The following is a 24062-nucleotide window of genomic DNA, read 5'->3' on the forward strand; positions in this document are numbered from 1 at the left end:
GGAGAACAGCTCATCAGCACCTTGCTAGTTTCTGTGGGTTCTGCCTTCCTTCGGTCACCTTAGGGAAAATAAAAGGAAATGAAGTGCACATTAATCTACAGTGTACCTTATACTGATGAAAGGTCTCTTGGAATAAAGAGGGAGACCTTATTACCTAAAAAGAGGTTTTTAGGTCACTTAAGGAGTTCAGAGGACTATTCTTTCTCTGTGCTCCATTTATTTGCCAACAAGGGGCCCGCTCCAGCTGCAGACCAGGCTCAGGTTCTCCAGAGGGAAAGTTGTCAAAGCTTCTTTACCAAGATCGGGGAGCATTCTCTGGGCTGTAGGCCCACATTCGTCACTGGGACTTTTGGAAGTCATTGCTTTCATATGTATAGAAAGCCCACAGGGCATAATCATTTTTCTGACTTGTATATTTCTTGACTTTTGATTCCAAAGGAATATTACATCGCAGATGCCTCGGAGGACCAGGTGTTTGTGTGTGTCAGTCATAGTAACAACCGCACTAATTTATACATCTCAGAGGCAGAGGGGCTGAAATTCTCCCTGTCCTTGGAGAATGTGCTGTATTATAGCCCAGGAGGGGCCGGCAGTGACACCTTGGTGAGGTAAGGAGACCATAGCGCCTCCCCTGCCTTCTTAGACAAGTGCCGCCACCAACCTCTCTCTAGTTTCATGCTTTGCAGTGTTAGTTGCACATGCAGACTCACCTGGGGTGCTTCCCGAGACCCTGATGCCTGGTTCACATGTCCATTGATTGGGTCTGGGGTGTAGCTTGGTTTAAAGATTTTAAAAAGCTCCCCAGATGATTCTTATGTGCAGCCATGGCTGAGAGCCGCTGTTCTAGGTGACATTGGGGGACATAGCCACTCTGTTAATCATTCCCTTGGGCTTCCTTCATTCAGTTACCTGGTTTTGTGGTCTCTGAGCCAGTGGGAAAGAGCGTTTGGAAAATAGCATCAAGTCAGAGAGAGCTGGCATATGTGCTGTGGGGCTCTGCCTCAAGGTGCCTCAGGTTAATTGATGTCATTATTTCAATTCTTAAAGGTAATTGCAAGGTGGTATTTTGTAGGAAAGGCACCAACTTCAGTGATCCTCTGTCCATAAATCACATAGGTGGAAATGATCCCCAGTCTCATCTTGGGTGTTCTCTTGTGACTACACTCACCAAGGGACTTGGGGAAGGAGTAGACTTGGCAGGGATGAGTGGATTTTTTTTTTTTTTTTTTTTCCTCTTCATGCTGGGAATGGAACTCAGGGCTTTGCTTTGCTAGGCAAGTGCTCTACCCCTGAGCTACACCCCAGCCTCAGTAGATTCTTAACAGTCAGTGATGTTGGTGCCTTTCCTCCAAAATACCACCTTGCAATTACCTTTAAGAAAGGGAGTGATGACATCAATTAACCTGAGTCACCTCTGCCATAAATCCATTTGTTCCATTTGTCACGTGACAAACTCTTTGGCTGTGATAGGCTTGATCTCTGTTCTTGGAAAAAGCCACCTGTGTGAATCTCACTGGCTCGTTTGGGGTGACATTCACCCGGTCGGGGGACATGCCTCTGCTGCCCACTACCTCTCCTTGTGCTGGCCAGTCTTTCTGTCACCAGTTCATGCCACAACATGCTGCTGCTCTGTACCAGATGGTGTTATAGGTATGGCAGGGAAGTCTTATAGACAGTAGTAAAAAGACCAACCAAGTCCCTGCTCTGTGGAATTTATATTCTGTTTGCAGGGGACACAGAATATAAGCAAATGTGTCATTTGCTTGGTAATATGCTGGGAAGAAAAATTAAGCAAGGTAAGGGGCAGGGAATGAGGAGGGCATTATTTCATAGTCTGCTCCAGGATGATTCATTTGAGCTGGTGCCTAAGTTAGGGAGAGGGGAAGTCAGCCAGGCAGACCCTGGGGGAAAGAGTCCTACAGGCAGAGGTCAGCAAGTGCAGTGACCTTGAGGTGAGACTGCAGTGCTGTACCTTAGGAGAGGGAGAAGGTCAGGGTGCTTCCAACAGCTGAAGAAGGGGACTGAGAAATAAGGCATAAGATTCAAGGGAGCAGGGCTCAGATGGTGTAGGACCTTCAAGGACATGGAAGGTATTTTTTTCCTGATAGGTGAGATGGACATCATCTGATTTATCTTGTTAATTTTTTTCCACTTAAAATATTTGTGAATTGTGTTCTGTAAAGAAAAGTGCAGAAGAAAAATGAGTGCATTATAAATAATTTTGAGCAAATACTCATGTGCTTTGTTTTACAGAAATTTTCCTCAATGCTATGTAGAAATTTGACTACAGTGGGGACCAGGGCAGGAACAGGAAGACTGATTGTGAAAAGTTGTGCAGGTTCAGGCCAGTGGGGTTTGATGTTGGCTGGTCCCGGAGTGGTCTCAGTGTAGATTACAGAAGTGTTCAGATTCTAAATATATTTTGAAAGTAGAGCCAACAGATCTACTGATGGATTGGGCACAGCGGGGGAGAAGACTTAGTGGCCAGGGGACCTCTGCTGCTTGGCCTGAGCAGGGGTAGGGCAAGGACGATGAGGTGAGGCAGGGAGGTCCCTGTGAGGAGCAGCTGTGGGGAGAGATCAGAGTTCAGTTTCATAGCTTGGTTGAAGGTGCTCATTAGATACCCAGTGTTAGTCTTTTTACCTGGTCTCCAGCAGGGCTTTTCCACTTCCTATTTCTCTTTGAGGTGCTGTTGTCTTTCATTCCATTTCTCCCCGTAATATAGACTCCTAGATTATTTATTATTTAATGTGTCATAAACCATTCCTGCCCTGGATCATCCTGACATTCAGATTGGCCTGGTTTGGTTGACGGCAGCTCCTTGCTTTTTCTGCCTGGCTTCTGTGTATTTTTATTTTTAAAAATAATTTACTGAGTTGAAATTCACATTAACTGAACCATTTTAAAGTGAACACTTCTGTGATATTTAGTCCATTTACAGTGTTGTACAACTGCCATCTCTACTTCCAAAACATTTTCATTTCTCCAGAAGAAAACCCTGTCCTCATTAAGTACTTTTCCCCTCTTCCCAGCCCTTGGCAACCAACATTCTAATTTATGTCTCTGTGGATTTACCTTTTCTGGATATTTCATATAAATGGAATCATTCAATAATATGTGACCCTCTGTGACTGGCTTCTTTGACTTAGCATAATGTTTTCAAGGTTCATTCACATGTAGCATGTATTAATTAGTACCTCATTCATTTTCATGGGTGATTAATCTCTTCTTTTAATAATTAAAAATTGTGAAGCATTATCCTTTGGGCTTTTAACATTGACTCCTTAGTTTCTTCCCCACCTTCAAGAACCTCTGACTATGAATTAGGTACATCACTGCTTGCCAATGCATCCTCCTCATTTGTCAGATATTCAAGATGATATTTCATGGTAGGGTAGAGTTGAAGCCAGATGATAGACTTCCCAGGAAGCAGTAATCTCAATTATGTGACCGTAGTACTTCTTCACACATGCAGATGGCCCTTTATATGTGGCAAAGTTTCTTTTTACCCTGCCTGAGCATGCAGTCCAGTTAAGAAACTGAAGATAGATTCATGTCAAAAGTCATGGAGCCAGGTATGGTGGTGCACACCTGTAATCGCAGTGACTTGGAAGACTGAGGCAGGAGGAGCACAAGTTCAAAGCCAGCCTCAACAACTTATTGAGGCCCTGAGCAACTCAGTGAGACCCTGTCTCTAAAAATAAAATATAAAAAAATGACTGTGAATGTGGCTCAGTGGTTGAGTGCCCCCCTGGGTTCAATCCCAGTATCAAAAAAAAAAAAAAAAAAAAAAAAGAGTCATGGACCAATATCCTGCTCTGCTTTGCTTACTCTTCTTCTCTTATCTCAGGGCCACAAAGTTTCAGATTTGCTCAGTTGAATGGCTTTTTTGTCATCTGCATCTCAATCTCAACCAGATGAAATGGAAAGGGTGAATTGGCAGATGGTGTGGGCAGGCTGGTTTAGAAAAAAACTTCTGCGGTATTCAAAATGAACTAGAGGAACTGGTTCTAATTTCCTTAGAGAAATAAGGAAAGAAATTTTCATAGGGGATTACCCTGGCATTGGTGGGATGTGCTATGCAGGAATCTTGTGGGAAGCCATAGCTAGACATAGGACTCTTTGGAGGAGGAACTTATGTGCTGATCACATGTCAGACCTGTGGGGGCATGTTAAGGAGGAACACTGGCTCTCTTGGTGGGAATGGCTACCAGTGTATGCATTGGGCATGGAGTGTAGTGGAAAGGGACCTGGTGAGCTTCTTGACAAGTCTTGTCTCAGGGTACTCTGGAAAGAAGAGCAGAAGTGCTCTGGTGAGGCCAATGAGGATAAGATGGAAGAAAATGGACTCTCAGAGAAAGTACTGGGAGTGAGGCAACTTGTGCCAGGGCAGGTCAAGGGAGCAAATGCCAGGATGGGCTAAACTAAAGCAGAGAGGTTGTGAGGCACAAGAAGACAGGCTTCTGCTTGGAAATAAAAGAACAGCCTCCAGGATTATGACTGGGGGAAAGAAGCAGGATTATCTAACTGAGAGAAACTCAGACCTCCCAGATGTGGGAATGAAGCCAGTAAACCTCAGAATGGCAGATTCCATGATGATAGACTCAGAAGCAGGAGAGCCGAGGTAAATGGAGAGCAGGAGGGGTTATAGGCCTTCACCCAGTTCCTAAGGAAGTAGCTAGAAGAGACCTAAGGAGTCCCATGTCAGAGAATTTGGTCTGAGCTCAGACATTTTATTTAGGGTTTTGCTCAGTCTGCTGCCCCAAAGTGACTTTGTTGTGCTGCTCAGAGGTTTGAGGTACATCTCCCTGTCTGAGGTGGCAGAGCAGTCTTCCAGCTGAGGGGAGTTGTGTGGCAGATGATGAAAAAAAGCCCTTCTCTGTCTTATTGTGTCACCCAGTGGCTCAAAACCCCTGAAATAGAGGGCATGGTTCCAATTTTAAAAGCCAATGTGAGTCATGGTTACCACTTCTCAGAGACCAGTTATATTTGTAGTGTTGCACCATTTTAAAGCAAACCTCCTTTCCAGTAAAATCACAGTATCCTAGCATAGCAGTTAGGGACTTGCTTCCCTTTTAACAAGTGCAACCTCAGACTTTCTAGAACCATCCTTGCTAATAAGTTATGCTGTTTTGGTAAGTAGTTGACATGCTGCTGGGCTTCCTGACCGAAAAGCTTTGTGATCATCCATGATCAGGGTATTAGATACCCTGATAAGTACCTAGACAGTGGCTATGTAACCCTTAACTGCATTTCCACAGATTGGGTTAAATGGTAAGCCTGAACATTGTTACTAGTATCTTTTTCAAGTCTGGCTTAATGTTTCCTATTTGTCAAGCCTCACTGGAGGCTTTGGGTCAATTTCAATAGTGAAGAATAGATGCGCTTTTTACATCAACTTTAATGGTATCTTCATCATTCTAAAGCCCTGGTTGGGAATTGTTGATCAGATAAGCACATTGGCTCTCAAAGTTTAAAAAAAAAAAAAAATCACTAAAAAAAGAGTAGATTATATAGCCATAAAAAAATAAAGTGTGGTGCATGTCACTACATGGGTGAACCTCCAAAACATTATATTGGTGAAGGTAACCAGATATAAAAGGTCATATATAACATGATTCCATTTATATGAAATACCCAGACCTGTATGGGGACAAAAAGCAGATCATTGGTTGCCAAGGCCTGGGAAGGAAAGGAGAAATGGACAGTGGCTGCCAGTAATGAAAATGTCCTAGAACTAGATGATGATGGTGCAGAACATGGTGAATGTATTTAATGCCACTGATTTGTATATTTTAAAATGTTTGGTTAGATTGTATGTTGAGTATGATAAACAAAATACCAAGCAAATATCATTTCAGGTTCATAGTTATTTATTTTCCTACTGCAGGTATTTTGCAAATGAGCCATTTGCTGACTTCCATCGAGTGGAAGGGTTACAAGGAGTGTACATTGCTACTCTGATTAATGGTTCTATGAATGAAGAGAACATGAGATCAGTCATCACCTTTGACAAAGGGGGAACCTGGGAATTTCTTCAGGCTCCAGCCTTCACCGGATATGGAGAGAAAATCAATTGTGAGGTAGAGATGTGTTTTAATCTTATTTGACTTTTTAATACAAGGATAGAGTTCTGATCTGTAGTTGTTTTCTGTATCTAATATTTATTGGAAACATGCAAGATCACAGAGTCCTCCATTGATAACCTTGTGAAGCAAACTCTAATCTATATTTCCATCTTTGCAGGCCCCAGAGTCTGCACCATATAGTATGCCACGGTGAATTCACAAGGAGGGAAGGAAATGGGATATTTAAAAATAATTGATTTTTCTTTTATAATAATAATTATTTTTTGGTGCTGAGGATTGAACCAAGGGCCTTATACCTGCTAAGCTATATCCTCTGTCCAATATTTTAAAGTTTTGAGGGAAATACTGTGATTCTCACCATCTGTGAGACATTATATGAATTACTTGAGTAACTAGCTTGGGTTAGTTCACAGTTTGAACATTAGGATATGTTTTCTTTCTTTTGATGACATCATATCTTTGGGAAGTTGGATGTGATTAAAAAAAAGTCAGGTGAGAAAGTCAGGGTGGAACAGGAAATGAGGGTAGTTAATGCCCCATATTATTCTAACATTTGAGCAGTTGTGCCTTGTCTAGTAGGTACACACATTCCGTTAATAGGTAATCATGGTTGTTTAAAAATGAAATAGAAACGTGTTCTTCCAGTTTATGTATGCTGTTGTTTCAAATTGCTGCTTAGTTATTAAGACACGCATACTTAATAAGTTGTGTGGACTTAACCAAGTTGGCATTTCTTTTGCTATTAAAAACTTGCTGAAACACCAGTTGCCCCTCAAATCAAGATTATTTGGGGCCCTCTTGCATAAGTTATTATTTCTGTGGAAGTGATTTTAAGATTTTTCTCTGAGTAAAAGTTAGAGATCGTACAGTTTTTTCCTGCCTTGTAGGCCTATCTGAAAAGCTAAGAATGCTAAAATATATTATTTGGTTCCACTAAGTGTTCTGTAAGCCTAAGCGTTCTTTAGGCTGTCCCTCTGACTTTGTGTGAACCCCTTGTGCCTCTGTTCCCATTTCACCAAGATCCCTTAGAAAATGGGAATGGATTTTGGGTGTGGACAGAAGGAACTCAGGAAAAATAAGCAGCGTTCATTTTTGGAGAAACTCAGGTCAGTTGGATTTTCCGACTTTGTTTGTCAGTGGTGAACTGTGTTGACTCTTCTGCAGTCTTTATCTGTGACCCCTGGGAAAATTCTTGCCTTAGAATGTGCTTCTTGATTTTTCTTCCCTTTTTGGCAACAGGTTTCAATTTACTGCATCAAATCTAATTTGAGCAAGAAGCAGGCTATAAATGGATATACACACATTGCTAGAAACTTACCCTTCCTCAGTAATGTCTTACAACCTCAGTAGTTTGGGCCATTTCCTGCTGTGGATGGGTTTGGGGTAGCCATGGATGCCAGGAACTTAGTATTGTTAAAATTCTGGTTTTTCTTTCCTTGACTGATCAATTTATGAACTGTAGGACCATGAATTGTCTTTTAGTTTCAACTTCTGAGTTTAAGGTGGGGTGTTAGTCACTATAACAAAATACCTGAGAAAATCAGCTTACAAAGCTGAAAGATTTGTTATGGCTCATGGTTTCAGTCCATGGTCATTTGGCCCTTACTCTGGCTTGTGCCAAGGCTGAACATGGTGGTGGGGAGCATGTGGTAGAACAAGCTGCTGGCTGACATTATGGCAAACAGGAAAACAGGGAACAAAAATGAGAGGAAGGCCAGAGTCCTAATATGCCCTTCAAAGGCACATCCCCAGTGTGTAACTTTCTTCCACTAGGCTCTGCCTCCCAAAGGTTGTACCACCTTCTAGTATCACCACAGGCTGGTGTCCAGGCTTTTAGCACATGGCTTTCAGGGGACATTTCAGATCCAAATCTTAACAGATGGTGAAAAGAACATATAGGAATGGTTAAAATCTGATTGTTCAAAGATACAGAAGCACTTTCATGATAGATTTCCTTGTAGGCAAAGCAGTGGAAGCCAAAAAGAAGGGGGAGTGGACAAGTAAATATTTTGAGACCCAACCTCATTTGCTCCAGTTTCCACTGGCCAAACTGGGAAGCTAGCAAGATGGGTATTTGTTAGATCTTTTAGTGACAAAAATTAAGTAGATCTAGCAAAACTTGCCACACTGATGACCTATGCTGTAAACACATGCAGAGTTCCCCTGTTGAGAACACTGGACACATCTGAACAACCCCGAGTAGTCACTTTCTGGCCAGGAGAATGAGGCGTGGCCATATAGCAAAAGCCTTGTTCTGGTGGTTTGCAAAAGAACTATGATATCGTGGGCACAAGTGATGGAGGCCAGCTTAAATCACTTGAAACCTTGCCCAGTACAGCCATATCTTTGAACAAACGTGGAGCACCCTTTAGAAATGTAATGTGAGTCCTTGATGTTCAGATCTCATATGTTGTACTTCTGGGAGCTTATCTGTGGGACTCGATGACTTCTAAGTCTTGTTTTTTCTTCTGACAGAATTGCCGGAATCATATTTGAAACACAGCTCCCCTGACTTAGAAAATAAATATCACAATATCATTTCATTTCTCTTTAGCACCGAGTCACTTGAGAAGATCTCTGGGTGATACCGGGAAGTGGGTATCATTCCTCTCGACCTGAGTTAACGTTGATTTATAATTGTTACTCCCTGAGAGTCTTGGAGATTTTTAAGGTTATTTTCCTCTTTTTGTCAACCAGGGACATTTATGTGGGTTCAGATTACCCACTTTGTCTGGGCAGGGGCGTGTGTGTGAGCACGGCCGGGCTGTGAATTTGGTTTCCTCAGGCGAGGCCTCCTTGCTCTATGTCTGGCTGTGAGGTCCTCACCCAGGCATGTGGGATTGTGGGAGATCTTGGCAACGTGTTACTCACTGACATCACCTGGAACTTTCATTTTGCAGCTTTCTCAGGGCTGTTCCCTCCACCTGGCCCAACGCCTCAGTCAGCTGCTCAGCCTCCAACTCCGGAGAATGCCCATCTTGTCCAAGGAGTCAGCCCCCGGCCTCATCATTGCCACCGGTAATGTTTTGTATGTTTTGCCTGTTCTCCAGGGGCTTCTATGGGCTGGGTACATGCAGCCACATATGGAGTGGTTCCCCACATCTCTAGCAGCGCCCTCTCTTGGTAGTTTTAAGATTTTTTTTTTTTTTTTTTTTTTTTTTTTTTTTGTGGTGCTGGGATTGAACTCAGGACCTTCTTGCTAGATAGTACCTTGAAATTCTCATTGGGCAAGGTGGTTCTCTGACTCATCCTTGAAACAAAAAATAACTCTTCCTCTTACATTTTAGGCTCCGTGGGAAAGAACTTGGCTAGCAAGACCAACGTGTACATCTCTAGCAGTGCTGGAGCCAGGTGGCGAGAGGTCAGTGCCCACCCCACTCAGTTGGTGTGTGTGAGGATGTGAACTGCACCTTGGTATTTCAGGGACAAACTTGGTTCCTAGCCGCCACCTGTGATACCCAGTATAACTGTAAAGTAAAGAGAGGCGCTGAAAGCCACACACGAGCAGAGAACCAGCTGCTCTGATTTGTATTCTTGTTATGTGGACTCACAATTTCTCCAGATGTTAGTTTAAATAAAAAAGGGAGTTTTCGCTTCTTGTTAAAAACAACTGTGAATTTGACCAAAATTTCCAAGATCACACATTCTCCGAGGGCAAAGGCAGTGTCCATTGTGCTCACTCCGTGACCGCCAGGCCATAGCAGTGCCTGGCATGAGTGAGTGTATCAGCAAATGGCAACGTAGCTGTGGTGGTGGTGGTATTTTTCTGTGTGATATTGGATCCGAAGTCCTGCTGTGTGGGCTTTTCCATCTCATTCTGTGCTGTGGAAGGAGACCATTTCTGCCTTAAGGCATTGTAGCTTGTTTGTATCTTCAGCACTTATTATGCTCATTCCGAAGGTGCAGCTGGTTCTCCAGCCCCAAGTTGCCAATTCATCCAGCCTTGGATATTAGAGAATTCCCAAACCTGGGAAAATGTATTTCTCATCTGCCTCCTGAAACTCACAAGGCCAAAGGGAGTGCTTCCGGTCTCATTCTGGAGAGATTGCTTTCAGGGGCGACCCTGAGGATGCCAGGCACCATCAGGGTAAAACTTAGCTCCTCACTAGGCAGGAGTTGATTGAGCACCATGACAGGAGTGACATGGAGTTCTCTGAAGAGCCGGCAGGCATCGTTCCCTTCCTCATGGTGCTTCTTTTTGGGAATGCAGCACACACACTTTTATATTTAAATCTGTAATGTGTTAAACAATAATAATGCCCAACATTTGTTTGGCTCTGCAGTTTATAGAGACTGTTACATACCTTATTATATGTGTGTTGAGAGATAATGGGGCCCAGACACTATATGTGTGCATATATGCATGTGTGTGCGTGCACGTGCATGTGCATGCTTGCACGTGTACCTATTAAGGTCTGTACACAGCATGGTACAGAACGTAGTACACATGGTGAAGTGAGGGAGTTTGATAAGACCAGAGTAGTTAAAAGTGTGAATGGCTTGGAATTTCCAGGTCATTATTGTCCTGCTCCCGTGGGAAAGAGTAAGCAGTTCCTTTCTCCCTGCTTGGAGCTGGACATGCCTTTTGGAATTGAGTGTCCTCTGCTCTGTGGACAGACATGCGGTTTATTTGTACCTTCTGCTGTTGATGTAAGCAGAGTTTGAACATCTGCAAGTGATTTCCTCCTGGGTAGAAAGCTGAGTCTTGTTCCTCCTCCAGGGAAGTGGTGTCATCTGGCTGCTGTGGACGGCTGTCAGTGCCTCCCTGCAGCATGCTTGATGCCTGCAGGAAGCAGCCAGCACACAGGGATCTTATTTTGGACACTAGCAGAAAACTAGCAAGGGGATGAAAAGGTTGAGACTGTGTCCCTGAGGGAGCATCTGTGCCTCTGGACAGCCTTCACTTCAGGGGCACATACTGTGGAGGGTGGCAGGCAGTGGCAGGGGAGGAGGATAGGACAGAGGGGACAGAATGCTTCCTGGAACACTGGTGACCACAGTTCTAGTTCTCCTTTTTCTACTAATGAGTTGTGCACATTCTCTGGTCCTCAGAATTCCTTTCTAAAGCTCTCTTCTTTAGTGACTTTGTGGAGTCACACTCAAGTGCAGTAAACTGTACGTATTTAAAATGTTCATTTTCATAAGAATTGATCACCATCCCTTCTCTTTAGATCACAGAAATTTACATCACCCGCTCCCCTCAGTGTCTTTGTGTCCTGTTTCAGTACATCCCTCTCTTCACCCTTGTCCCTGCCTCCTTCTGTCATTACACGTGTATTAGTTGGTATTTTCTAGTTTTATGTAATTGACTCACACAGTATTTGTTCCTTTTAGCCTGGCTCCTGTCACTCATCCTGATGATTTTAATTCCATCCATATTGTTTCATGTATAGTGTGTGTGTGAGTATATATATTTGTATCAGTGGTTCCTTCATTTTTTATTGCTGATTTGTATCCCTCTATAGGGATTTATCACAGTTTGTTTATCTAGTCAACTGTTGATGGACTTCCAGGTTTCGCTTATTACAAATGTAGCAGTAATGAAAGTTTAAACACTTACTTTTTGTGTGGATTCTGTTCGTTTCTCTTGAGTAAATCCCTGGGATTGGAATGGTTGGGTAGTGTGGGAGGTGCATGCTGATCTCTATGAGGAGCTGCCAGATTGTACTCCAGAGAGAATGAACCACTTTACCTTTCCCTCATTGGCGTGTGAGAATTCTTTTTGTTCCACCTGCTGACCAGCACTTCAAATCATCACTCTGTTTAATTTCAGTTTATCCCCCCCATGTGTTCTTTTATGTGTTTTATTGTTTTGGGCATTATGTTTAGGTTTATGATTCATTTTTTTAATCTTTTTTTTTTAGTTGTAGTTGAACACAATACCTTTATTTTTATGTGGTGCTAAGGATAGAACCCAGGGCCTCACCCGTGCTGGATGAGTGCTCTACCACTGAGTTACACAGTTCCTATGATTCATTTTTGAGTTAATTTTTACATATGGTATAAGGAAAGGGTTGATATCATTTTTTTCCATTGGTTGATTCAATTGATCCATTTATTGGAAAGGCTTCTTTTGTCCATTTTATCTGTTTATTGAAAAGACTTCTCTTTTTTCCTGTTGAATTGCCATGGAACCTCTTTGAAAATCAATTGGCTACATGGTCTGCTTTAGGGCTTTTTGTTGTTACATTGATCTATCTGTCTGTCTTTTCTTCAGTATCAAATTGTCTTAATTACCAAAGTCTTACTAGTAAATATTGAGATCAAGGAGGGCTAAGTCTTCCATCTGTTTATTTTTAATATTGCTCTTTTTATATGAATAGTCTTTGTATTTCCATATACATTTCAGAATTAGCTTGTTGGTTTCTAAAAACACTAGGATGTCAATTAGAGTTACATTGAAGACAGTTGGTAAGCAATCATACCATCTGCAAAGAGGGACAGTTTAATTTCTTCTTTTCTGATCATTTATTGCTCTTCTCTTCTTTCCTCTTACCACCATGACTCATGTCTCTATACACTGTTGAATAGAAGTGGTGAAATGGCGTTCTCCCTGTCTCAGGGGGAGCAATTCAGTCTTTGTAATGGGGAAACCATTACATATGTTATTGGCAATAGATTTTTACACATATACTCTTACCAAGGTGTGGGGGATTCCCTGCAGTTCTTAGATTGTTATTTTTTTAAAATGATGATTGGGTATTGAATTTTTGTCAATCACTAATTTTTTGTCTATAAAAATAATAATGTTTTCTTTATTATTTTGTTGCTATGAGATATTACATTAATTGATCCTTGAATATTAAAGCAACCTTGATTTGTTGGAATAAACCTTACCTGGTCATTATGCATTTTCCTTTTTATATATGGCTAGGTTTACTTTGCTAAAATTCGTTAAGAATTCTTATATTCTTTGTAAGATATTAGTGTGTAATTTTATTTTTTGTGATATCTTTATCAAATTTTGATATTACAATTTAGTATCATGAAACAAGCTGATTAGTGATCCTTCTTTCTCCATTTTCTGACAGTTTATGTGAGGACTGGTGTTATTTTTTCTTTAATAATTTAAAGAAACAGTGAAATTTTCTAGGCATGTACTTTTCTTGGAATAGTATTAAGAAATTCAGGTTCTATTGTTGATATAGGATTACTTAAAATTTTTCTTTTGTGTTTGGTCAGTTTAGTGAGTTTTGTATTTCAAGAAATCTGTCTCTTCATCCAAGTTGTTGCATTTGTTGGCCTTATCTCATTGTGTTTCCTTATTACCTTTTTAATGTCTGTAGTATCTTCAATGGTAATTTCATTCCTGATGCTAGTGATTTGTGTATTTTCTTTCTTTTTCTTGATTAGTTCTAGGTTTGTCAGCATTGTTGATCTTATCAAATAACCTACTTTTAATTTTATCTGCTTTCTCTTTTGTTGATTTTTTATCTTTATTTTTTCCTTTGTTTGCTCTTTTTGTTTAAGATATAACCTTTAGGTCATTGATTTTCGATCTTTTCTAATACAAACATTTAAGGCTTCAAGTTTTCCTCTACATACTCCTTTAGCTAAAAACCACCTGCTTAGATACATATCATTTTTATTATGTTTAAGGTAAGGATTTTTAATGTCCCTTTCAAAAATTGAGATATAATTCACCTACATAAAATTCACCATTTAAAAATATTCACTTCAGGAGTTTTTAGTGGATTCACGATGTTATCCATATCTAATTTCAGAACATTTTCAGCATTCATTACATCTCTTGATTTTTGTCTTTGTCTTTTATATTAAATGTTAATATATAATTTAGAAACCTTGCAACCATATCATTTCCTCCCCCATCTTTACTTTATGGCCATATGTATCACCACATCAGCTCACACTGAAAAGGTGGTTTGTTTTGCTTTAAATCATCATCAGAAATTTAAAGAACTTAATGACCAAAAAAAATTCTTGAATTTTTTCCCCAATCATTACTGTTTCTGTCTTCCTTCATTCTGGAAGATCCTTCCTTACCTTGGGAAATTTCCCCACAGCCTAAAGAAATTCCTTTAGGCTTTCTTGTAGAGCCCTACTGACTGTGAATCCTTCTGGTTTTCCTTCACGACAGTCTCTCTTCACCTTCATTCCCATAGGACATATTTGCTTTATCATTGAGTTCTGTGTTGACTGTACATTAAAGGTGTCCTGTTGTCTTCTTGCTTCCCTGGGTTCTGATGAGACCCCTGCATTATATACATACTACACAAATTTCATTTGTGTAGTATGTATATAATGTCATTTTCACATGCATGTTATTATTCATATTTGCATATAGCATGTCATTTTCATATATACATGTATTTTCATGTACGTATGTTGCATGTCATTTTTCTCTAGATGCTTTCAAGATTTTTTTTCCCACCTTTTTGTCAGCAGTTTTATTATGATGTATCTCAGAGGGGTTTTCTTTGAGATTATCCTGTTTTTGGATATTGGTCTTGAATCTATAAATTTATATTTATCATCAAATTTGGGAAATTTTCAGCCATTACTTATTCAAATAATTTTTCTGCCTAGTCCATTTTTTTCTTTTAGTCTCATACTCCAAATATGTATCTTGAACCTTTTGTTATTGTCCCATTGGAACTTTTCTGCTCTTTTCCCCCACTGTGTTCTTTCAAATGAATAATTTCTACTGATCAGTTTTGTCTTCAGGTTCACTAATTCTTCTGTTTCTGTTCTGATGTTGAGCCTATCAGTGAATTTATTTCAGATATTATGTTTTTCTCTTATAAAATTTCTATGTAGTTCTTTTATTTTTAATAGTTTTTACTTCCATGGTGGAGAATCCTTATCTTTTGTTTATTTCTTGTGTATTTTCCTTTGCCTTATGGAACATGGTTATAAAAGCTATTTTAAAATTCCAACATGGATCATCTTGCGATTGGCACTTGTTGATTATCTTTACCCTTGAGAAATGGACTCCTTTTATGGATGTTTGAATAGTGTATGTTGAGTAAATTTGATTCGTGTTCTGGATGCAAATGAAATTAAGCCTTCTGGAGGATGTTGGTATTTTGGTTTTAGCGTTGAGTCAGGCAGTTAAGATTCTATCTTGCTTTCTGTAGGTGGTAGCTTGACATCAGTTCAGTATGCTAAGCCTTTGCTGTGCTGGTTTGGGTCTGTTTTATGCATGTGTAGTTTAGGGGTTAGGCTGAGACTTATGTAAGTTCATACACAGAAGTAAGGGATTTCCTTTTTGACACTTCGCCCTTTGGGATTCCACACACACTATTTCCAGCCGCAGGAGCTCTTTTCCTTGTTCCTTTGACAGAAAAGTTTCTAACAGAGTTTGAGTTCTGGCTAGAAATGAGGTGTTCCAAAAGAAATGAGGGGCTTTCCCTTGGGTCAAAACTGCATGAGAATACTCCTAAGTGTGTGGGTAGCTTCTCCAGATTTTAAATTCTCTTTACAAGATGCCTGCTTTTGTTTACTTTTCAGTATCCTCAGGTGGTTGTTTTTGTTTTTCTGAGTTTTGCCCAGAGTTTTTAGTTGTAATTGCTAGGAAGGATGAGCTATATCCTGTCATAGTAGAACTGGAACTCTAGTTGGTTAATTTTATATTTCCAGTGCTGGGGATAGAACTCAGAGCCTCAGATGTGCTAGGCAAGCATTCCGTCAATGAGCTAGTCCCTCTAGCCCCAGCTGGTTAATTCTTAATCACTGATGGGTGAGAGTCAGAGATTTGGGTTTGAGTTTTACCTCTGCTGTTGGTGGTCTACTTTGGTTCTTCATTTGGGAAAAAAATTGGAATATGAGAACATGGCTCTGCCTATTCCAGGATTGAATGGAGTACATAAGATGATCAAAGTGAATGTATTCTGTAAACTGAAAAGTTGCATTCAGATGGTGACATTGTATGTGTGCAGGCTCCACGTGCATGTCTCTGCATGGTTACTTGCACAGAGGTGGTCTCACCCCTGATTTCTCTTCTCTAGGCGCTTCCTGGACCTCACTACTATACTTGGGGAGACCATGGTGGCATCATCATGGCCATCGCCCAGGGCATGGAAACCAACGAGCTGAAGTAAGTGTCTCTGACTAAGCCTTTCCTTTGTACCAGTACATCGTTCTAGAAATTTATGCCTGTAATCATAGGTGAATTATTTCTGTATAGCACTAGGTTGTTGGCAGCACAGTTTGAGATCCCTGGGAATTAAACTTTCCATATCTATAAAGTTGGAATAATAACCTACTCTTTCTGTCTCACAGGAGAGTTGTGCGAAACAAGGGAAATAATTTTTTGGTTTGAAAAAGTACAACTACACAAATATAAAGAGTTAATAATGACTAAAAAGGGACTCTTTAACTTGTCTTTGCTTTGTATAAATGTGACACAGATTTGCTCATGTGATGACTAATAATATATAATAACAATAAATAATAAAACATGAATAGTAATTACAGAGTGCATCCACCTTTGCAGCCAGCTGACTTTGACGGTGCTGCATTTGGTCTTGGGGGTTTTCATACATTGAGGTGGAAGGGATGTTAGACCCTAACTACTTCATTTTATAGATGATGAGATTGAGGCTCAGCAAGGTAAAGTCACTTGCCCAGGGTCTTCCCATTTGTTAAACACTCTGGTCTTCAGATTATGCCTTGTACTCTCTGTAATATATTATTTTGAAAAGAGTAATGTTAAGAGTTTGTAATGTCTGTTCCCTTAAGCCTTGATTTTTGAGAACCAGCTCTTCGATTAATTTCATGGAGTTATTAAACAATTAATGTTTGGTTAGGGCAGACTGGCCCTCACTTCTCCTTGTTTTTGAGCTGAACCCATTGACTAAATTGCTAAGGGAGGTGAAGAGGCTTCAGTAATCATCTTATTTAGAGCAAGGAAGAAAGCTTTCTTTTCCTTAGCTCATTTTAGAATCCGAGCCAGCAGCAAAAGAGAGGTGGGTGGTTTGAGAAGAGAGATCTTAGCAGCTGGTTGTTCGCCTGTGGTTAATTGGACATGTGCTGAGCAGCCTGGCCTCCAGGAAGCAGATAGAAGCAAAGTGCTGGCGTTGGCTTTCCACCTGGCTGTCCTTGTTCTGTGTGGCACTGGTCAGCTGCCTCTTTACAGCCAAAAGTCACAGGAGGCCCTGTTTGCACACAACACTGTTTTCAGATTGGTGTTTGCTCAGACGACAATGACAGTCACAAAGCACAGTGCTTCCCACATTTACATGACATTTGTGTATCTATTAATTCATACCTCACACTGCTTGTTCCAGGTGCTGTGTATCTGAAGAGGAACGGGATGTTGTTCCCCACCTTTACACATTCCACCCTAGCTGTAAGAGAGGCTCAGAAACAATTGTAGTGTTTAGTACACCGCTATGTGTGGAAGTCAGGCAGGGACAGAGTGTGGCTTCCTAGGAATACATTTCATTCTTTGTATGGCTTTTAGATTTTAGAGTCCATTCTCGATTTCCTTGTTTAACTTCTCCACAGATTACATTTGCATTCCTGGCTGGCTCCTCTGAAGGACTGAGTGTGATTCTAGTCCTCTTACACCATCTGTCGGCACATATGTGCTCAGGGTCGCAGCGTCATTCCACGTTAGCTGGAGCAAAACACACCAGGAAAATAAACCTACTGCCAGAACACCCTAATGCCCTCCCCAGGCATTTCTTAATGACTTCAGGGTTGTAGAATTGGGGGGTTATGGGAAGAGTAGCCTTCCTCTATTTGTATAGGTCATTTGGAGGAGTCTGAAATGCATGGTTTAAATAAGCCATCTGCAAATATGGGAAAAATGGACAGGCCTCCTTTTGACAGGTACATGTGTCCCAAATATCAGCCTAAATTTGGCCCAAATCCTTGTAGCCACCTAGCATCTTCTCAGTGTATTTCTTCTAGAGGTGTTTGGCCTGTCTTCCTGCTGCTCTGATAAATAGCAGAATTAATATTGAAGTTAGTTCATATCCTTAAACCACAGTGGTATTTACTGCAATGCCCAAGCATGAGGCCATTTCTGACAGAACTAGATATCTGTTGCTGGTCTAGGGCTTCAGCTCCCTCTAAGTCTGACCTCCTAACCATGGTGGTCTCCCTGTCCTTTGAACCTCATAGCATTTATTGACTGTCCCATTAATTTGGCATTGATCACATTCTGGTTCCTTTTTTTAGTTACCTTTTCGTTATATGCCTGAATTCTTCAGGTCATAGGGCCTTTCTAGACAAGTATTTTCATTCTGTACAAGTGCCTGTACAAATATTTGATTGATCAACAAATGGGTCATGCATACTCTGTCTTCCAAGATTGCTTATTTTTGTTTTGCTGATTTCTGACACTGGCAGGGGCTGGGTAGGGTGCCATTTGCACAGCTTCAAGGGAGACCACTGCTGTTGTGTTCTGTGTAAATGTCAGCCTCTGAGCACAATGGCGACTTCTCAGATATGTGCAACCTGGAGGTACCCAGCAGACACCAGGGATGATCCTGTCCACTTTCCTCAGTTTCCACATGAGGGAATAATGTGATTTGCCAGGAGTCAGTATCCATGCTGGAGCATGAACATATTTTTGTGAGGAATCATTTCAGGCCAATTACACAAATAATGTTTGAAGATATACAATGAACCAGGTGTTATGCTAGGCACTAAGGACGCAAAGGTGAGTGTGGTGTGGCTTGGGTGAGTGGCGAGCCCACTGGGTTCCATGAGACAAAGGAACCAGAAAGAGGACCTAGTTTTGAAGGGGAGCTTTCTAACCTGATATCCCTTTTTAGGGAGGAAAGCAGAGTAGTATTTTGCATTCTAATAAGAGGTAGTGGGACAGGTAGGAACTGTACTTAAGAGTTGGATTTCTTGTCTTTTGTTTTTCATATTTTTTCCCCCCTTGGTGGTGGTTCATTTAAATCAGGCATGTCTTTCTCTCCCTGATTAGCACAGATAACTAAGAGTTGACTGTTATTTGTTTCAGCATCTGCCTTGGTTCTCTACTGAGACTGTTACCTTTGTTATTGTTAATTGAAATTGAGAGCAAGAAGTGGAACACTTTGTTTTGCTGTTGTGTCTACATGTCTGAAATGATCAAATAAGAGCCTGTGCTGGGGATTCACTTGTGCATTCATTCAGCGTGCTGTTAGCAGAACCTGCTTAGGGGATGCATAGGAACAGTTTCGTGAATAATCAGTTTTCTTCAGAGAAGGGGCTCTTGTGTTTTTGCATCTTGACCAAAAAAACTTCCAAACACATTTGTTGGCTTGATCAGGAAGGATGAGATCAGTTTCCGTTTCTTCTTGGCAGTTCGCCTGTCAGCATGGTGATATTATTGATAGTTAATAATATTTTGGATTAACCCCAAAGCATCTTTTCTCTAAGGAGGTTTCCAATGTAGGGCTTCCCTCTGGGAATCCCGAAAAGCCCCTGCAAAGAGTACACATAGCAGAGCAGCTGTCTTTTCTGGACCTGAGTTCTGGACACAGCCCCACAGTTACGAAACGAGGGAGGAGGCGGCTAACCTCTCCCCTGGATTCAGCCCCTAACACTAGTAGTAACGCTACAGTGCAGTGCAGAGCCGGCCTGCCATTCAACCCCCATGTGGCTTCCTCTGCCTCTTGAGGTGGAGAGGCAGAGGTGTCTTTATCACTTTTTAACTGTTAAGAAACTGAGAGATAGGGTTAAAAGAAAACATTGAAGATTCAGTGCAATATATTTTATTTGTTTAACAAGCATGAATTATTGCCCTTTGATAGGAAAGGTGCCGGGGCAGGGATAGGAAAGTGAGGGTGAGGTCCTATTCCTGATGAATGGCAGTCTGGGAGAAAGCCCTCCCAGATCCAGGTCCTTTAAATATAGTAGTTGTGAGATGGAGGTGTACCACAGGGTACAGTGGGAGCCACGGTGAAGGCCTTGTCATGCTTCTCAGAGAAGGTGGGACTTGAACTGAAGCTTAGAGGGTAAGAAGCAAGGTTGGAATGCCATCTGGGGTTAGAAAGGCTTGAGCTTGAATCAGTGTGGGAAGGGCAAATCCGGGGCTGGCGAGTGGTGAGGAACAGGACTTGAGGTTAGTGTCTAGGTAGGGGCCAGGGCCTGGGGACTTTACCTGTGCCTTACTGAAGAGATGCCTTTAAGATGTTCCTTTGAGGCTTTTTTAAATAGGGGAACAGCATGGCTAGATTTGCATTATAGATATGTGGCTTTGGTAGAACGAGGAGGATCAATTTGAGAGGAGCTTGACTGGAGGTAAGAGCTGATCCTGGGGTGGGTGTGAGGATGAAGCCTGCAGGACAGGCTTTCTGACTAGCCGGGGTGACAGTCTAGGAAACTCCCACCGAAATAAAGCAGAGGTAAAGGAGTGGACTTCAGGGCCATGTGAAGAAGGCAGAGTTTGGACAAGTTGGATTTCAATGGCTGCAGCCTGTCACAGGGGAGACATCCAGCAGGGACCCGGACCTATTGTGTCATCTGGTTCAGACTTCTGCCACCCATGACAGAGGATCATCCAGTCTTTGCTTGAACAATCCTAGCAATGGGAATTTGCCAGATCAAAAGCACCTCCACTTTACTTGTTAACAATTTGTTATTCAGTCATTCATTCACACATTTATTTGTTCATTCATTCATTTATGAGTGAAAGTTCTCTGGTAATATCCCAAATTCTCTGCAAACCAGCTTTTAACTATTGTGCTTATTGGTTCTGCTTCCTTGAGACACACAGCAGACACTTCCTCTCATCCAAAAGCCTTTCGGACATTGGGGACCTTGTGCAAGTCCTCCTGAGCATCTGCCATTTCGTGGAAAACATCCCAGTTCCTTTCCCTGTATGCTGCAGGTTTCTGAGTCCCACATTCTAGATTCTGCTATAGGTCTGTCTCATGATGCCAGTGCCTTTAAATATGGATAGATCTGACCCCCATAGCCTGAAACAAGTAGAAAATGTTTGGCTTAATACTTGCATGGTTTGGACACTATTTCTATTAGTAACAAGATAAGGCTACATTTTCCTTTTTGACAACCACTCAAATCAGTGTGACTCCTATTAAATTTTTTTTTTAACTGAGGTACCATTTATATCCCACAAGATGCTCAGATCTTAAATACACTGCTTAATAAGTTCTGAAGGATGTATGTCCAGATGTAGAGCATCTCCATCATTCCAGAGAATACCCCTGTGCACCTTCCCAGGCAGTGCTACCCACCCCCACTTACCCACCCATTAGAGGCAACTGCTGCTCTGATTTTGTTTTTATCACTATAGACTAGTTTTGCTCATTTCAGAATTTCATGTTCATATTTTTTGTATTTGGCTTCTTTTGCTCAGCATACTATTTTTGAGATTTATCCTTGAAACTTGTCTCTGTAGCCTGAGTTCAGTGGAACTTAAAAACTCAAGGTTCCTTTTTATTTTATGGATCTTATTGAAGGTCAGGTATTTCCTAGTCTATATTTGATCAGGTAAAATTTTAAAACTATGTGCAGGATTTTTTTTTTCATCTCATTCGTGCTTGTTCTTTTGATGTAGGAAAGCATTTTGTATGTTAGTTTTGGCATTTATTGTATTATCTGTGTAGTCAACCTTCTACCCATGGCCAATTCAGTAGACTCACCTTGCAGATTGGTGTCCAGACCATTGAGAGCCGTGTTGAGCTCTGTGAGAAGCAGAGTCTTATTTTGAGTTGAGATCAATATATCAGTCCTATGGGATTTGTTGTTTTCCCCAGCAGCAAATGATTTTTTTTCTAGCTAGGTGGTCCACAAAGTTCTTCTTTAAAAAGAAATAATGCTATTATCATTCTATTCTTCAAATTAAGAATTACCAGCAGGAAAAGAAAAAGTGTTAGTTTGTTGTGACATGGTCCCCAGCCCTGACTTCCTTTTTCTTAAGTGCTCTTGAATCAATGTTACACAACTCATTCTCAAAATTACCTTTTCTCTTTTAGGCATATCGAACCATTTTTTCCTCTTCTAGTCTTTGAGATCTTTGTGCTCCATGAGTCATCTACAGGTTATTAAATGGGACTCTCTGATCATCTATCTTTGTATCTTTTCATTCCCTGTACTGAGTTTCCTTAAACTTCTCTGACTTTTCCCCACCTTGTTTAGTTTGAAGTTCATTCTCCTTGATAAAAATAACAACAAAAATAGAAATTCTTTTCTTTAACCATTATTATTCATACCTCTGTCCATCAGAACAGTGATCCTATTACTTTCTAATCCTTGATAGAACTTAATAGTTAACCAACCCACTATCCTACTGACTCACTAATATACCAGTTATTTTTGTTGTTTGAAACATAATACTGGATGCATTTGAACTTGAGTTACTTGGCTGCTATTCCAGCAGACTACTAGAATTACAGCTTGAAAGAACTGGCAGGTTACTGGACTCTAACATTTTTGCCCTTATTATATGACTTTTTCCATCTTGAACACATTCTTTAAAAAAAAATCAGAGGTATCATGGATCTTTCTGTCCAGCTACGCAAATGTTGTATTAGGTTCTCTGTCTACTACTGCTTACCCCTTGAAAAGTATCTGTGGTTATATGCTGTTATTTTATATTATTGTATTGTATTATGGGCTTTCCCACCCTCTGAGAGTTTTCAGCTATGGAATTTCATCTGTGTTTTTATCTGAACAGTTTGAATTCTCTGTTTCTAGGGACTGGACCCTACATCCTCTCTTGCATGACTTCAGAATACAAAGATGACTTGACTTGCCTTCTCCCAACAGCACAAGTTCTCCTTTAGGGGTCAGAATTCAGTCTAAAATAGATGTTCCCTTGAACACTGCATTTGGTCATGTGACTGTCCTTTCCCCAAATTCTGAAAAAATACCATTTTCTAAATGAGCAGTTTATTCTCAGATACAAGCCTGTGCCTGGCGATGCACCTGCTGGCTGGTCTCATTAATGACGTTGTCAGAGTCCTCTGGGAATCTTGCAAGAGATGATTCATTTCCTGAGGTTATCCTTGGTTCAAGGAGCTCCTAAATGGAATTAACGTGGCAATATGCAAATAGAGGGACTTCCAACTTTATCACAGAGCTTGGATCACTCCCATCTAGTCCAATTGATAGGCCACCTCTGTAGTTAGCTTTAAAAGTGATACTGAAACTTTTAACTTGTCACACTGGTTCCAGGAAGAGATCAAATGAGTTAACTTATCCACATATCTGCTTTAAAACTCATTTAAATGAAAAGCCTATCTGCTGGATGAGAATTTTCCTTCTTACAAGATCTGTGGACATTCATTGTGTTGCTGCGTAAGCCCACCACCTGGTTGAACCTTTAGCCTTCTTGTAGAAGTATCGGTTTTAGAAATCTCAACAGGAGGCGAAGTGTTTGGATTGAGAGATATCATACAGAGATTTATGTCAAGTATTGGAGCCAGGAGGGAAGAAAACTGAAATCTCAAAAATATGAGAAAGGTGAAGGGTTTGTATGTAATTAGTCGTTAAGAGAGACCCAGCCCCATGGTTCCAAAAAAGCTTCCCATTGAGGGATTTCTCACGTGGAGCTTCTTGCAGCTCACTGAGTGCTGAGGCAAATAACAGGCAGGGTTTTTTTCTCTGCTTCTCCTCTCCACCTACTCCCTTCTATACAAAAGATGATTCAAAATTAGTACAATCTCATAAGTGCTACTTTCCTCCAATGAAAGTAAAGACAGCCTTTTTTCTGATATAGTCTGTTTTGGAGGAGACTTTTCTGAGGACATGCTTTTCCTTCAACTTTTTTTTTTTTTCCTCTTTTTTTTTTTTTTTTTTTTTTTTTTTTTGGTACCTGGGATTAAGCCCAGGGGTGCTTAACCAATGAGCCACAGCTCCAGCCCTTTTTTTGTTTTATTTTGAGAAGGTCTCACTGAGTTGCTGAGGCTGGCTTTCAACTTGCAGTCCTTCTGTTTCAGCCTCCGGGGGTCCTTGGGATTACACCACACCCAGCCAACTTTTTAATTTTTAAAGACCACATAAAAGTTGGAGGACCTATGTAAAGAACACCCATATATCTTTCCC

General features: G+C 40.9%; 1 protein-coding gene across 1 annotated transcript in view; it reads left to right on the top strand.

Annotated features, from left to right (window-relative positions):
• The window catches only part of SORL1 (sortilin related receptor 1), a 154892-nt gene that overhangs the window by 51880 nt on the left and 78950 nt on the right, over positions 1 to 24062 (top strand). The window contains exons 8-12 of the mRNA XM_079105505.1: positions 439 to 608; positions 5891 to 6083; positions 8990 to 9107; positions 9377 to 9450; positions 16058 to 16146. Coding sequence (XP_078961631.1) covers positions 439 to 608; positions 5891 to 6083; positions 8990 to 9107; positions 9377 to 9450; positions 16058 to 16146 — 644 coding nt within the window. The remainder of the gene's footprint in view (positions 1 to 438; positions 609 to 5890; positions 6084 to 8989; positions 9108 to 9376; positions 9451 to 16057; positions 16147 to 24062) is intronic.

Source organism: Sciurus vulgaris, assembly GCF_902686455.1.
Source record: "Sciurus vulgaris genome assembly, chromosome: 11".
Classification (NCBI taxonomy): domain Eukaryota; kingdom Metazoa; phylum Chordata; class Mammalia; order Rodentia; family Sciuridae; genus Sciurus; species Sciurus vulgaris.